Source organism: Orcinus orca, chromosome X (genome assembly GCF_937001465.1).
Source record: "Orcinus orca chromosome X, mOrcOrc1.1, whole genome shotgun sequence".
Taxonomy (NCBI): domain Eukaryota; kingdom Metazoa; phylum Chordata; class Mammalia; order Artiodactyla; family Delphinidae; genus Orcinus; species Orcinus orca.
Window position 1 is genome coordinate 43,758,456 of NC_064580.1, and position 16,071 is coordinate 43,774,526.

The 16,071-nt window shown below is 51.6% G+C and overlaps 2 protein-coding genes across 5 annotated transcripts; both read right to left on the reverse strand.

Moving 5' to 3' along the window:
- Nucleotides 1-48: 48 nt before the first annotated feature.
- Nucleotides 49-9,388, reverse strand: SLC35A2 (solute carrier family 35 member A2). 4 transcript variants are annotated; one of them, XM_012537487.3, is made up of 5 exons: nucleotides 8,016-9,388; nucleotides 6,322-6,504; nucleotides 3,355-3,506; nucleotides 1,696-1,842; nucleotides 49-329 (listed from the first exon to the last, which is right to left on the reverse strand). In XM_012537487.3, the coding sequence occupies exons 1-5, from the start codon at nucleotides 8,104-8,106 to the stop codon at nucleotides 156-158; spliced, it is 747 nt and encodes a 248-aa protein (XP_012392941.1). In that variant the 5' UTR covers nucleotides 8,107-9,388; the 3' UTR covers nucleotides 49-155. The 4 variants fall into 4 exon arrangements, with proteins under 4 accessions (XP_012392941.1, XP_004282002.1, XP_033265533.1 ...); XM_004281954.4 differs by having other exon boundaries at nucleotides 1,696-2,432; XM_033409642.2 differs by lacking the exon at nucleotides 6,322-6,504 and having other exon boundaries at nucleotides 1,696-2,432.
- Nucleotides 9,389-9,537: 149 nt separating this feature from the next.
- Nucleotides 9,538-15,073, reverse strand: PIM2 (Pim-2 proto-oncogene, serine/threonine kinase). The gene is made up of 6 exons (XM_004281953.3): nucleotides 14,587-15,073; nucleotides 14,342-14,451; nucleotides 13,590-13,640; nucleotides 11,324-11,696; nucleotides 10,710-10,886; nucleotides 9,538-10,612 (listed from the first exon to the last, which is right to left on the reverse strand). Exons 1-6 carry the CDS (start codon nucleotides 14,645-14,647, stop codon nucleotides 10,449-10,451), a joined length of 936 nt encoding a protein of 311 aa, XP_004282001.1. The 5' UTR covers nucleotides 14,648-15,073; the 3' UTR covers nucleotides 9,538-10,448.
- Between the last annotated feature and the right edge of the window lie 998 nt (nucleotides 15,074-16,071).

Consider the following 16,071-nt stretch of genomic DNA (forward strand, 5'->3'; position numbering starts at 1 on the left):
TGAGTGCTTCCTTCTCTCACACTTTTGAGACTTCCCAACCCAAGCCAGCAAGATGCAAAACACATTTTATTTACAAAAACTCACCTAAGAAATAGTGTAGGGGTAGCAGGGGCATGGGGGTGGTTGGGTCCTGTCTGGGCCAGAGTTTAGTCATGTCAGCCCTGCGTGGGAGAGGGGGTGTGGGGACAGGGGGTTTGGCGTCTACCCCCCCCCCCACCAGTACTGATCAGAGCGTTTGGTCCTGGCTGGACCAGGGCAAGAAGGGAGAGTGAGGCCAGGCCAGCGTCTTCAATCCCAGCGGCTAGGAACCCTTCACCTTGGTGAGCAACCTGTGGTGGGAACGGGGAGGAAAGAAAAACACAGAAAGCTGGGGTGGGCTGGCAGGTGGACGTCCTGAGCAAGCAAGGATGACTAGGGAGGCTGGTAGTCCCCAGGGTTAGTAACAGAGCCCATGTGGAGAGAGCGGGTACCCTGGGTCAGAAAGCTACACGTGGACTAAATAAATACAATATCTTTATTTGGCATTGGGTATCCTGACATTTGTTCATTACAGTTCCTTAAAAAAACCAACCAAAAAATCAGAACAAATTAATCAAAAATAAAGATCCAACGGCCCTATGTACATATAGCAAAGACAGCCCAGGCATTGTGCGCGCACGCACGTGTACACACACACACACACACACACACACACACACACACACACACACACACACACACACACACACACACACACACACACACACCCATATACACCCTGGGAGACAGTTAAGGGGTCAATAAGCTTTGGGGAGTGCAGGGGGCAGGTTCCACATTTCAGCAATTTAAAGACACCCCTCCCCATGAAGGGTGCCTCGTACAGCCAGTGGGGTATCATGAGTGTGGCTGGCAGCTTTATTTTTCCTCTCAGGGTATCTTAGAAAATAACCCTGCATCCAGCAACTGACAGTGTCTTAGATTCCATGAGATTAGGCCACTTCAAGGACCTCCCTTCTCCACTTTTCCCACACCCTGGATCATTCATCTGATTACACCACAAACCCCCAAATCGCAAACAAATGGCCCCTACTGCACCCTCCCCTTGAATGGGCTGATGCAAAAATCTCAGCTGTCGCCCCGCTTCCTCTCTCTCTGGGTGCTCACAAGAGGCCCATTTTCAAGTCCCTGTGTTAGGGAAGCTGCCCCAAGGCCACAAAAAGAGCTACTAATATGATCCAGTGTGGTTGTCAGGGAGGAGAGAAGGCCTCAAGCTATCAGAATCGGAACCCCACACATAGGCATCAGTCATTACTAAGGAGTTGTAGGATTTTTGTCCAATTTGTCCCTACAAAGGTGGAGGGATTGCTGGGAGGGACTCTCCCAGGCATGAGACACAGGACGCCTCTGGCTGAGGGGGGCAGACAAAAAAAGCCTTGAATAACAACACCCCCAACCCGGTCCCCAAAGAGGTTAGACTGAGACAGAGGAGGCAGCTCTAAAAACCCCTGGCTACAAGGAAGGGTTCACGTGATGCCCTGCCCTAGTCCCACAGGCTTCCAGAATTCTCGAGAACCTGGAAGAAAAGACCCTTCCAACCCCATGGGAGCCAGGCCCCGGTGGCAACTTGGGTCCTGCAGATGCCCAACACCCTCCACCCAGTGTCCCTCCCTGTCTCCCCCCACCGCCACCGCCAGCCCTCACTTCACCAGCACTGACTTTGGCAGAAAGGGCTCCGTGCTGACGTCTCCACGGTGGGAAGACAGCTGCGGTGGCGGTGGCTGCCCCGGAGGCTGCTGGTGAGTGCAGGGCCCAGAGGTGGAGGCAGACGCGGAAGCTATGGCTTTGGCTGCACCTCGGGGCAGGCTGTAGAGGTAGACGGCACCGATGACCAGCCCTGCACCAAGGGCAAACAAAGGGTCCACGTGGAAGCCAAAGAGGCGGATGGAGGCAACAGTGGACAGCACAATGGACAAGGAGGTGGCAAAGCCCTTGAGGATATTGTCGGCATACTTGACGACAACAGCCACCAGTAGCCCGCCGAAGGCCTGGTTGAGCACCACGCCCCAGACAGCAGGCGTGTACCCGAAAAAGAAGCCGCGGTGGGCTACAGCGGTGCCCTCGGCCCACCAGAGCCCCACCAGGCCCAGGGCTGTGCCGAAGAGGCCCAGCTGCAGGTTGCGCAGCCACACGGAGCCTGAGCTGCCTTTGAGGATCTTCTCAAAGTAGACACCTGCAAATCCCGAGGACAGACAGGACGCCACGACAGCTGCTAGGCCCGCCCCAGGGTTCTGATCCAGAGGCCGCGGGCTCCCACCGCCGGCTTGCTGTGCCTGGACAATGGCGACTCCGGTGAAGAGGAGCAGCAGGGAGGCCCACTGCAGCCGGGAAAGGCTGCGGTTCAGCATAAGCACGGAGAACAGTGCCGTGGTCAGGATCTTCAGCTGGTACGTGACCTGCGAGTGGCATGTGGAAGACACTGAGGGCTGCTTCCGACCCCCAACATGTACATGTGGGGGACGGCACCCACTGTGGGCCCCCAGGCACAATGGAGGGACAGGGTGGGGTAGATAACCATAAAAACAGCAAAAATATCCAGCCACTGGCCACTGACTGAGATGCGGCTAAATAGCTCTGAGGCGCCTCCCAGAAAGCACACAGGAGGATGGCTGTGCAAGGACGTCCTGGGCCACACCCAAGTCCACATCCCAACCCCATGTCCTAGCTGTGTGACGAGGGACAAAGCACTTGCCCTGTCTGAGCCCTGACATACCATCTGTAAATACAACTGATGTATGTGAAGCACCTCACACAGCAGGTAATGAATGAATGGTAAACATCCTGATGAGGGAGGTCTTGATAAGGATGTGTTGATACAAATGAATCAGCCATGAAATGACGTCAGTAAACATTTACATAGAGCTTACTATGTGCCAGGTGTGGGTCTAAGCACTTCACATGAATTCGTTTAATCCTCACATATGAAGTGTGTTATTGTAATGTCCAATTTAAAGATGAGATGGAGAGGTTACGTGACTTGCCCAATATCACACAGCTGGAAAGTAGCAGAGCTGGGATTTGAACCCAGGCAGCCTGGCCCCAGAATCCAGGCTCTTTAACCATCTTAAAGGTTGCTTGTAAATAGCCTAAAGCTTATCCATCACCAACCAAGGGCTCTTCCCAGATATTACTTCTTTTAGTCATCTCAGTGAGTAGCTACTATTACCATTTCCATTCCCAGTTCTCACAGATGAGGAAACCGAGGTTGAGGAAGATCCAAGGACATTCTGGAGGAAACACAGCCCCCGCTCTCTGCAGCCCTCCCTCCCCAACATCCTATATCCCCCACCCCAGCCAGTTCCTGGGCTTGGGGCTCACCTGGAAAGTGGCAGCTGGCAGGTTGGAGATGGCAACATACTGGAGGTTATTCTGCAAGGTGTAGATGAGAGAGGGCACTGCGAGCTTGAGTGTGTCCACATACTGCACCAGGACAGCCTCGTGGAGGAAAAGAACCAGGTGCTTCACGTTACCTAGGTGGAGGGAGGAGAGCCCTGTTTAGCGCTGACTTCCAAAGATGGGGATCCTCTAAAGGACAGGACTGGGCCTGGTCCTGTGTCTCCCCACCACACTCCGACTCCCTGAGGGCTAGAATGAGGTCTGCACTCTCGGTTTCTCTAGAGTACAAACACGTCTCCAGCAAGCCTTTCGGATACTCAGTCTGAGAATCACAGACCATATTTCACTCATCTTAGAGCCCACCTCCCTGGCACAAAGTCCCAGGGCAAGCACTCAGTACAGTTTGTGCAATGAAATAATCAGCACTAACTAGGAGCTTGTGAAGTAGAAGCTCTAGGAGTGTGGGTGGAAAGCTGTTTACCAAGCAGAGGGAAAGTTTTAGACTCAGCTTTTATTTTTTTTAAAGATTTTTTTGATGTGGACCATTTTTAAAGTCTTCATTGAATTTGTACAATATTGCTTCTGTTTTACATTTTGGTTTTTTGGCCGCGAGCCATGTGTGATCTTAGCTCCCTGACCAGGGATCGAACAAACCCACACCCCCTGCATTGGAAGGCGAAGCCTTAACTACTGGACTGCCAGGGAAGTTTCTTAGACTCAACTTTTAGACTTTTCCTAGTTCCTTCCTAGCCTGAGAGCTGCCTGAGGGCAGGGGCCATCTTCCACTTGGCCGCCTCCTTCTGTCAGCCCCACACACACCAAGCATTTGCCCCTGTCACGTGGAAGAATGCAGGCTTGACTCTAAAGCAGAAAGTGTGGTTGGGACCTGCTCCAATCAATAAATGAGAATAATTTCCTATATAATAAGACCTTTGCAAATCTCACCCCACTTTTTTGCAGTTCATCTTTTAAGACTCATCTGAGTGTCCCTCCTCAGGGAAAACCCCACAACCACTGCACAAGGTTACTGCAGGAACTCCTGCTGATGCTCATTCACAAAACCCTGCCCTTTCCCTTCATGGCATTAATCCCAGGAGTAACTATCAACCTCTAACCCTTTACCCAAATTCCCTGGGCCCAGGGGTTTGGGTGTTCAAGAATGTCCAGGTGTTAGAAAGGTAACACGGCATATATGCTATACATTTCACATAACACACACAACGTATATGGCGCTGCACACCGTAATCAAGCACATTCATATTTCTGCAGTGACCCGTGGACACATTCACACCAAATGAGAAAACTAAAAAAATAAAACGGGGGGGGGGGGGGTTGCTGAAATTGTAGATAAGAGATGAAAGCTGTGATTAACCTGTAGCTATTTGTTTCTCCCCATCTAAAATATCAGCCCCCTGAGGGCAAGATGCACGTCTGCATCACTAACATGTCCACCTCCACAGCCAGAACATGGCCTGCCACACAGTGTTCACTCGAACCGTCTCAGACTCAATCTAGAACAGAGCAGATGAGTTCCTAAACTGCTGCCTCCCAGGGCCCTGGAGCTAATGAGTGGGTGAGAATGCTTTCTTCAGTGTAAATACCTAGGGCAGAGCTGCATGCGAGGCCTTTATAGAGAAATGACTGGGCAACATTTTAAAGAAGGCCTTTGGGGAAGTGTTTAAGTTAGTAAATAAATTCAACTTATAGGAAATATAGAGGACAGAAGAACATGTTAAATGAGACCAGTGGGAGGCACTCAGCAAAATCCAGGCTACCCGAAGTCTACAAGACAAACAACCTTATGTCTTCGAGAAATTAACTGCAGAGAGAAAAAAAAACAGTTGGAGGGGAAACTAGAGGCTAGCCGACCTAGAAGACACCAACCAATTACAAAGCACTGACTTTATATAAACCTGATTCAAACAAAATTTTTAAAACTTTTATGACATTTGAGAAATCATTACGAATTTGAACACTGACTGGATATTTGATTATTTGATTAACTTAAAAAATTATTGTTAATTTTTTGATGTATGATTTCTAGCAGTCATGACTGATTGAAGTCATTATTTTAAATGTACCGAAATATTTACTCAAGATAATAAGAGGGAATTTACTTCAAAATAATACTTCATGTGGGACATACTTCAATATAACAAGGTGGGGCTTCCCCGGTGGCGTAGTGGTTGAGAGTCCGCCTGCCGATGCAGGGGACACGGGTTCGTGCCCCGGTCCGGGAAGATCCCACATGCCGCAGAGCGGCTGGACCCGTGAGCAATGGCCGCTGAGCCTGCGCGTCCGGAGGCTGTGCTCCGCAACGGGAGAGGCCACAACAGTGAGAGGCCTGCGTACCGCAAAAAAAAAAAAATTAAAAAAAAAAATATATCAAGGTGCAGGAGTAGGTAAACAGACACATAGATTGGTAGTGAGTGGATAATCACTGATGCTGTTTAATGGCAGAGTGGCCACGAGTTGATCATTGTTGAATCTCGGTGATGGGACATGGATATTTTACCATTTTATTATTTTCTCTGATTTTGTGTTTGAAATTCTCCATAATGAAAAGTTAGAGAGAAATCAATAAATCATCATGTAAGGGTCACCTGCTACCTTATGGGCACAGACTGTCTCATTCCTTCAGTGTTTACTGGCCAGCTCCTGGGGAGTTAGGGGTATAAACATGTGGATGCAGCTACTCATAGCTGGAGGTACAAGGCAGCCAAGCCACACTTACACAGTCCCCAGGCATTTTCATAGACACAGAGATAATCCCCCAACCAAACCCTCCACGTGGGAGCGGGTACGTACACACACACACACACACACACACACACACACACACACACACACACACACACACACACACACACATATACATACATACACACACTGCCACCCACCGACTCCAATGCAGCCCCCCTCCCTGCAGCCCCTCTCCCTGGCTCATACCCCTCTTCTGTGCGAAGAGCAGCAGCAGGCAAGTGAGACCTTTGAGCACTTCAGCCATGACCACAGCAGTGGTGGCAAAGAAGCGGTCCCCAGGCAATGTGCGGGCATAGCGGATGCTGAGGATGAGGGAGGCATTCTGGACCACCAGCACAGCTAGGGATATGTATTTGAGGCGCCGGTGAGCTGTGGGGAATGGAAGGAGTAAGGGGGAAGAAGGGGTCAAAAGCTGCTGTGGCATAACCACACTACCACCCTCCTCTCTCCTTTCTCAACCAGGATCCTCCTAGCCACCGCTACTTCCTCCTTCTGCCTGCCTATCCTGACCCAACGTGAGTCTCATCCCTGCCAGCTTCCACTGCCTCAGCCACAGGCAGGAAGAGCCAGAAAGGGAGAAGTGGGCCTCTCCCTGTCCAGCCCATACCTGGAATCCTTGCTGAGGTGTCAGGAAATGGGTGGGGCAGGTCCTGGACACCCACCTCAGCCCTCTCTCTCCCTCCCCTGAGTGAGAAGCAACCCTGCCCTGGGCAGAATACCAACTGCATCCTCGACATTTATTGAGTGCTTACTGCGTGCCTATCATTGGGATAAGGGATTTATATGGATCACCTCAACAGACCCCTACATGGCTCTGATCTCTGAATGAACTATCAGTGTTCCCATTTTATGGATGAACAACCAAATATTTATATGAAATGATGGTTCTATTTAGTGAATGATTGTCTCATGTGAAAAACGATACCCTAATACAAGGAATGAGACCACTGTATATAAGGCATGTCCATCCCTTAAGGAACGTTCTCTCATCTAAATTATTCCATTCCCTTACACTCAGAATGGTCTCTCCAACCCCTCCCGCCTATGATGACTGATTCCTCCCTGCCCCAGAATGGTCTAACAAATATAAGAAATGATTCCCTCACTGTCCAAAGGATTGAATCCCATGTAGTAAATGGTTACTCCACTAAGAATGGTCTGGGTCCCTTAACGATATAAGGAAATATTTCCCTATACACCAATCATCCTCCCACCACCGCATACCCCCACCCAAGGAATTATCCCTTGTCCTGCTCACACTCACAATGAACTCTCCCCGTTATAAGGAATGGCCTGGCACCCTCAGAACGTCCTTTCTCCGCCATATAAGGAAGGCCCCTCCCACTGCAACATACAATGAACTATCTCCATCAGGAAGGGACCCCTAGAATGGTCTTCTCCCCATATAATGGACATCCCTATCCTCAAAACATTCTAAGTCATATAAGGAAGAACCTGCCCCACCCTAACTCACAATACCCCTGTCCCTTTACAAGGAAGAAACCACCTCCCTCAGAACAGCTCCTCCCTTCTGTAAGGAAGAACTCTCCCGCTCTCAGAATGGTCTCTCCCTTGTATAAGGACGGACCCCCACACACACTCAGAATGGTCTTAGTGGTCTTAGCCTCCCCAAAAGGAAACACCCGCCTCCAACTCAGAATGGTCTCTACTCCCCATTTGCAGAAGGGACCTCCCCATCACCCTCAGAATGGTCTCTTCCGCGCCCCCAAAACACACGTCCTCCTCCCACCCTCCCACTCCCCACACATAGGTTGGTCCGTACGGGATGCTCCCTCTCGCCTCAGTGAGGAACCTTTCTGACCCCCCCGCGATCCCACCCCCCGGCCCGCCGCCGACTGCTCAGCCACAGCCTGTCTCACCCGCAGTCGTGGTCCCAGGCTCCAACATCCCTGCAGAGACCACCCCTGGCCCGGCCGCCGCGGGGGAACCGCCGGACCCCACCGCTGCCATGTTGGCATCTGCCTGGCCCGTCCCCTCGGCAACAGTAAGCCACTTCCGTGTCCGTTACTTCCGCTTCCGGCACCCCGGGGTGGGGATGGGGCGAGCGAGAAGCTTCCCAGAGCGGTGGCTCTCCTCGTTCGCTCCTGAACGCTAGTTTAAGAGCGGTCTCAGGATTTCCAAATTCCGTTGAGATCCGGAGGCAGGGCACGCAGCCGGCTCAGTCTCCCACCGTCTTTACAGAGCCTCTTTAGCCCACTCCCGTTACTAAACCCGCCCTCATCTTCTTTGACCCCGCTTTCCATATCGCCCGCCCATTCTGTCTCCTCGTCTCTTTGGTTCCGGTGTCTGTCTCCTGTCTCGGCTCTTTATTGCCACCTTCTGATGGCACCGCCCTTTCTGCATCAAAACTCCTGGGTCCTTCGGGTTGGACTGAAGTTCTTTTCCCTTCTGCCGGCGAGGCCAACCCCCGCCCCCTGGAGAGACAGCGGGCATCTGGGAGGGAAGTGAGACTTTGAGGGAACAGGGCAGGTGAGGGTCAGGCAGGTAAGCGAGCAGATAAAGGCAGGGCAGTTAAGGATATACTAGTGAAATGGCACAGGAGAGTTCAGACTGAGAAGGGAGGACAAGTGAGTCACCATTAAGAATGGAAAAGTGAGAAGTGGGTAGGTAAGCCAGTAGGTGAGAGGTTTACAGGTTAGTTGTTTTTTGTTGTTTTTTGCCACGCTGCCTGGCTTGCATGATCTTAGTTCCTCGACCAGGGATTGAACCTGGGCCACCGCAGTTAGGACTAGCACCTAGTCCTAACCACTGGACCGCCAGGAAATTCCCTAGGTTAGCTGTTGAAAGCAGGGCAAGAGAAGGTACAACTGAGGTCGGGACAAGTGCAACTATGATAAAATAGGGCAGGGCAGGTAAGTCAAGAGTTGAGGAAGTTGAAGTGAGCGGGATGAACAGGTAAGAAGACAAGGAAGAGGTGAAAAAGGTAGAGGCAAAACAGGTGACTCCACCTTGGACGTTATTAGAAAACAAGGAAGGGCTAGGAAGATTCCTGTCAGCGCTCAACCCCCACCCTGCCCTCACCAAGCCCCAGAAAGGGCTTTTCTTCTCCCATGGGGAAGGTATTTCCTCCCCTGGGGTTGGGGGAAAGGAGTTTTTTCTGCCTCTGAGCTGACCATCTTTGATTTGGGAGTGTGTCCCAGACATCTTCAATGTCTATGGTATCTCCAAAGCAGCCCTTCTGCACATACGGGGTGCTACATAAGAGCTGAGGGGAAAATCAAGTTTTTCTTTCACCTTAAATGAACCCATAAAAGATCTTCAGGATGGCACCACAAGACTGAGGCTTCCCGTGGGCAGAGAGGTCCAATCCATCTCCCTCTTGGCTCAGCATTCAGTAGATGCTCCACGAATGCCTCACCACATCTACAAATGGCCAGTCGCTTCTGATTCTATTACATTTATTAAATAGTGGGTTTCCACACATGGCTTTTTAAATAATCCAGGCGGGGGAGAAGGAAGAGGAAGATACAGTTGGAGCTCTCCTTCCCCAATACATAAGTATTTACATTTCAGCAACTGGACAACCCTGGCTCAGAAGGAGGCAGCAAGAATCAAAAAAAGGTGGAGGGTGGGGCCCTAGGAGAACAAACAAGACATTTCCCTCACCCCATCCCCCCAAAAACCATCCACCCCATCCTAGTGGACTCTAGTAGTGTCCATCTCCCATCCCCTCCCAAATCATGAAAGTGGGGTTTCTCCTCACCAGAATAAGAGCACTTGGGATAACAGAGTAGGGTCCCCTCACACACACACACAAAAGCCCTGGGACAACAATAGGGCTTACCTCCCCCAGAATAAACAACCCTGGGCTGAGGTAGGCAAGCAGCTTGACTGAATATGGGACCCTAGGCTAGGGGAAAGTGTCCCTTTGCTAAAATAAGAGCCGCTGGGGTATTGGAAGGAAAGCACCCTTGCCCAAGTCAGAGCATTTAAACTAAGTTTGTGTGGTGGTAGCAGGAGGTGCCAGTGTAGGGGTTACTGCTCATCAGAATAAGAGCCCTGCAGGCTCAGAATGTAATTTCAACCAAATAAACACCCTTAGCAAAACAAGAAGCAAAGAAGGACCCCCTCCAGAATAACAGAGCATACGTTCTGGGAGGAAGGCTCCTTAGCAGGATTGGGATAGGGACTAGGTAAACTTGGCTTATGTCTTCTGACACCTGATCCCCAATCTCTGACCCTAGTAACACTGGATTTTTAATGACCTGTAAAACCAGATCAACAGATGTCCATCTATCCCTGTGGCGTGGCCATGGGATGGCTATTCCAACTAATGGGGGCCCTGGCCAGGACTAGGGCAGTAGGGACCAGGCCAAAGGGGTGGAACTCCCTTTGGGAGTGTTGAGGGATGCATCCTCAGCTGGTGTCTGCATCCAGGGGTCCAGCAGGATCTCCTCCAGTGTGGGTCGGGCAGAGGGTTTGGGGGCCAGGCACCGGCGGATTAGGGCACAACAGTCTGCAGATCAGAAGCACACAGGAGATTAGCAGTGAGTTGGGGGCACCAATCCCTGGGAGGGATGAAGTCTGGTGGGCTAGGGTGGGTGGGGCCTCACCTGGGGAGACGTGGGCAGGGAAGTGGAGCTCAGCCTCCAGAATCTCCTGGTCTCTCTCAAAGGGAATGTCCCCACATACCATGTCATAGAGGAGGATACCCAATGACCAGACAGTGGCTGGGAGTGCGTGGTACTGATGACGAGAGATCCACTCCGGGGGGCTGTACACCCTTGTCCCTGCACATAAGCCACAGGTTAGACCATTCTCTGATAATGCCCTTCTCCCATCCCACCCTCCCCAGGAAGTATGGTTACTTCACTAGAATTAAGAGAACTCACTGTATGAGCAGGGTCCCCTCACCAGAATAGAAGCTCAATGGAATAAAAGCACTTAAAAGGTACAGTAGGACCTCCTTACCAGAAAAAGAAGACTCAGGATAATAGCAGGATCCCATCATCAGAATAAGAGCCCAGAACAAGATCAGGGCACTGTCAGAAGATGGACTTATTAGAGAGCAAGGCTTGAAAGCCCCTAAAATTAAAACTCAAGAACCTTATAAAGGTGTACTATAGATCAAGGGTTACAGGATACCCCAGCACTGGAGGTCAAATGTCAAGAGGCCAAAAAGATAAAAGGTGAAAACTCCCCCCACAGAGATTTAGGGAAGCCTTACCATCAAAGTCAGTGTAGGGTTCATCATGAAGCAGGGCGCCAGAACCAAAATCAATGAGTTTGGCACAGCCCCGGCGGAGGTCCATCAGGATGTTCTCATCCTTGATGTCACGATGGACAACTCCACGGGCATGGCAGTGCCGAACAGCTGCCACTACCTGGGCAAAGAGACAGCGGCTTCGGCCTTCACCCAACGGGCCCTGCTCTGTGATGTAGTCAAAGAGATCCTGGGCAGGCAGAGGCCGCTCAAGGACCAGCATGAAGCCCTCTGGTGTCTCGAACCAGTCAAGCAGGCGGATCACACCAGGGTGTCCACCACCTGCACCCACCTTCCATAGCAGTGCCACTTCCAGTGGGCATGTGACTGAGTCTGACTGGTGGGGGGGGAAGCAGGGAGAGAAAAGAGAATACAGACATCAGGCTAGCAGCTTTGAGGCTGACTTCTCGCCTGAACTTAAATCATAGCTCCTCAGCCTCCTGACTGTGTGGCCTTGAGCAACCTGCTTCCTTCCCTGGGCCTCAGTTCTCTCATCTTAAGGGCTTAAACTCACATAGCCATTGGGAAGGTGATTCAAGCTTAAGGCTATGGGGTGGGGAGGGATAAATTGGGAGATTGGGATTGACATGTTAGCACTACTATATATAAAATAGATAACTAATACGGACCTACTGTGTAGCACAGGGAACTCTACTCAATACTCTGTAATGACCTATATTGGGAAAGAATCTAAAAAAAGTAAAAGTGGATATATGTATATTTATAACTGATTCACTTTGCTGTACAGCAGAAACTAACACAATATTGTGAATCAACTATATTCCAATAAAATTTAATTTTAAAAAAGCCAAAGCCTTTGCACATCTGGCATGTAATAGGAGCTCAGTTCATTTTTGTTTTTGTTTTTGGCTGTGCCACTTGCAGGATCCTAGTTCCCCAACCAGGGACTGAACCTGGGCCACAGCAGTGAAAATGCCGAATCTCAACCAGTGGACCACCAGGGAATTCCCTCAGGAAATGTTTGAGGAATAAATGAAGGTGGTTCTTAACAAAAGGCCTTCAGCAGAAGCAAGTGATAAACACTATTATGTAGTAATTTATCTGTTTTGTCCACTGACATCTGTAAAGAGACTAGAATAGTACCTTACACACAGTGTTGCTTGATAAATGTTAAAAATGTTTTAAATAGATAAAAGCACTTTATAGCATAGAATCTGACGCAGTTAGCACTCAATAAATACTATTATTGTGTGATGGTTTGTCTGCTTTGTTCATTGCCATAGCTCAAACACTAGAACAATGCTTGGTAACAGGGCAGAGCTCAATACATAGTTGTTAAATAGGTGAAAGCAATTAGTAGAAAAGGACTAGCACAAAAAGAGCTCTCAATAAATGTAATATTTTGCCAAGTGCCTAGAATTGTACCTGGCACGTTCTAGGTGCTAATATACAGTTGTTAAATAGCTAAAAGTGATTAACTGCAAAGGAACTGGCACAAAGTAAGAACTCAATAGTGTCATTATGTGATATTTTGTCACTGTCACCAAGCATCTAGAACCGTGTTGAATGAAAATACTTAGTGGAAATTGGAACACAGTAAGCTTTTATGATGAAGCAAAGTCTGAGGCATACAGTCGGTACTCAATAAAAGGCATACATGTTACTGGTCACAAAACCCGCCCCACTCTCGAAGCCCTGCGCGGGCACACGGACTGCCAGAAGCAGCCTTCCTGCCTGAGCTGGGGCCCTCTGCCGGCCAGTGCACTGACTTGCACAGCCGCAGACAGGTTTTCTCACGGTGATGAAAATTCCGCTACTGCGCAGGGGCACCTTCTCCCTCTGGGTCCCACAGCCTGCTCAGGCGCAGTTTCCCCAGAGCCCGCCAGGGGGCGCTCCCGCCCCTACAACTTGCCCAGACCCGCCCTGTTGTCTATTAGCGCTCTAAAGGCAGAAGAGAAGCAGCCACCGTCACCATGGCAACCAATGACCTCTGCCCCTCTTTCCTCACCAGCATGCCCTGCGGGCAGCCCCTGAGGCAATGTTTAGAGGCTGAGAAAGGAGGGTGGGAGGGGAGAATCCAGGGCTCTAGGGGAACTGGGGTGAGTCAGAACTGTATGGAGGTGTGGATATCACCACAGGGGAGTAAACATGGGCTGGTAGGAGTGTTTTCACCGTTACAGGGCCCAAGGAGTTATACAAACCATAGAAAGGCGAAATCCATCGTCAGAGATGGCGTCGCCAGGTCAAAAAGGACTGCAAAGATACTCACCCAGGGGGACCAGCCCAGCACGCGATTCCGGGGGATCACTTTGATGGCCACCTGAAGAAGCGGGCTGAGGTGAGGGAGCCAGCACATGACCCTCAGACCTCTCCCGGTCTGGACCCTCACCCTAGTCTTTCTGGTCCCAACCAACCACTCCACACCACAACCCCAAATGAGCTGGTGCTTCTCCCCTGCCCTCCAAGTCTCCAAAACCAAGTACACCTCTCCCACCATCTTTGGCCCTGGGCTCTTCCTTCTCAAGGCTTCAGGACCCCTCACTCCACGTGACGAGTTCTGAATTTCCTAACACCCCAAGCCCTCGATCTTCCCATCCAGCCCCAGGACACCCCAGCCCTGTAGGGGGGGTCCTGGTCCTCACGGCTCCACCCTGGACACCTGCCTCCAAAATCCCAAAAATCTCAACTCTAGGTCCCCACCTTCCCACATATATACACCTCTCCTGGATCGCAAGGTCTAGAGTCCTCACGACCCGCCACTCTCCAGTCTCACTCCCTGGACTTCCAGAATCCTTGCCCTGAAACACCCCCTTCCCACACATACCCACCTGGACCGCCACACACACACACACACACACACAGGCGCGCACTCAAGACACCCTCAGCAACCCGGATCCCGGCCCTCATGACCCTACCACTCGCACACTGTAGGCTCATTCCCTGCTCAATTAGCATCCCAGCCCCGGGGCTCCCGCCGCTGCCACACACACCTGGCCCTCCCAAGACCCTCGTGGTGGATACCTGGAGTCGGTCTGTGACGCGATGTCCTGCGAAGACGGTGCCAAAGCCCCCCTTACCCAGGAGGGGGCCGAGTCGGTACTCGGCCTCGAACGCTTCCCGATCCTTGCCTCCTACGCAGGCGGAGGCGAGGAAGTCAGGGTGGCGGCGTGCTGAGGCCGGCCGCGACCCTCTCCCCCTCCCCCCGCGCCGCCCTCAACCACTTCAGCCCGCCCGGCCTGGTCGCGCGGTAGGGGAGCCTCTCTCACCTGGCGGCGGCGTGGGGGTCATGGGGGCCACCGGGAGCCCCTGCAGAGGCTTAGTCAACATGGAGGAGGAGCTGCGCAGATTGAGCCCGCTGAGCCCGCAAGGCGTGGACGCCCGGGGCAGCGAGGCCGGGGAACCAGGACTGGGGGGCGCCAGGATGGAAGGTAAGGAAACTGGTGGCCCAGAAGAGCCGGCAAACAGCGCAACCTTAAGATTCGCCGCGCGCGCCAGCCCCGACGCTACTGAGACAGGGCACTAGCTTCCCGAGAGAGTCGCCCCGGGCGACGGCCCCGCCCACTTGGCTTTGATCAATCCGGACGCAGCACCTGCTGTACCCCAGCCAATCGGAGCCAGCCCTTATTTGCATGCCACCCTAACGTTTCAAGTACCCCCTTATGCAAATACATGCCCGGATCTTCCGCGGGGGCGGGGTCTGCATGCAAATGAGGGGGCGCGTGCGAAGAGGAAACTGGTTTTGGGAATCCCTTTTGCAGCAAGCGCGTTTGTTTTGGTTGTTGCGCGGAGTTGTTTTTATATATGTGTCTGTATGTGTATATATAAACTTAAAAAAAAACCTGCACCGCCTCCTTTCCTAGGAAGTTGGTTGGCCGCCGCTGCCTCGAGATTAGCGCGGAGATAACGCCAGGCCTTCTAAGGGTTCTAAGAATCCCGGCCTGTGGTTATCCAGGACCCTGTCTCCGGAAGGGTGCTCCTCAAACCAGGACCAGAGCCCTCTAGGCGCCCGGCGGCCTCCGCCCGGAAACTGAAGCCGGGGATCCTGGAAGAACCTGTTCAGCCGTCAGGGAGGGCTAACCTCCCTGACAACCACCTCAGGGGAAGCGCTGGTCCAAGGCACCGTTCCCATGCCCGGAGGCCACGGCCTGTGGGGTGTTTGTGGAACCCTTAACGTAGACAGACCTGGCTAGACCCAGCCATGAACCCAGTCAGCAGGTCTAGAATCTGGAATGGCGGGGGGGGGGCGGTTCTTGGGGTTGGGAGCAAGCCAGAGTAGTGGTGGCTTGGGGTGTGCTTCTGGATGAGAGAGACAGGGGCTACGAGGGCTCGGGGAGGTAGTAAAATACCCTCAGTCACAAATTTGGGAAAAATAGGCCTCATGCTGCAAATGGACAGACATGCACTCCAAAGACACACACACAGAAGCAGCATGTGAGAAATACACAAACACATACGGCCAGACACATTCACATGAACTTGTCCTAGACACACATGTACATATGTACTGTCACACAGAGGCTGAAATCTACTGTCAGGCAGGCATGCTGCCAGAAAATTATGTCCCAGAATGACACCAGAGATGCACTGTTACAGAAAGGTACTCCAGATAGATTCACATAGACCTACACTGCCATGTGACAAAGACACAGAAATGTCCTGTCAGACATACCGCCAGAACTTGTCACAAAGATACTGGCACCATCAGACATACAGTGTCACAGAAAGACTTGTACTGTCCCAGAAATGAGACC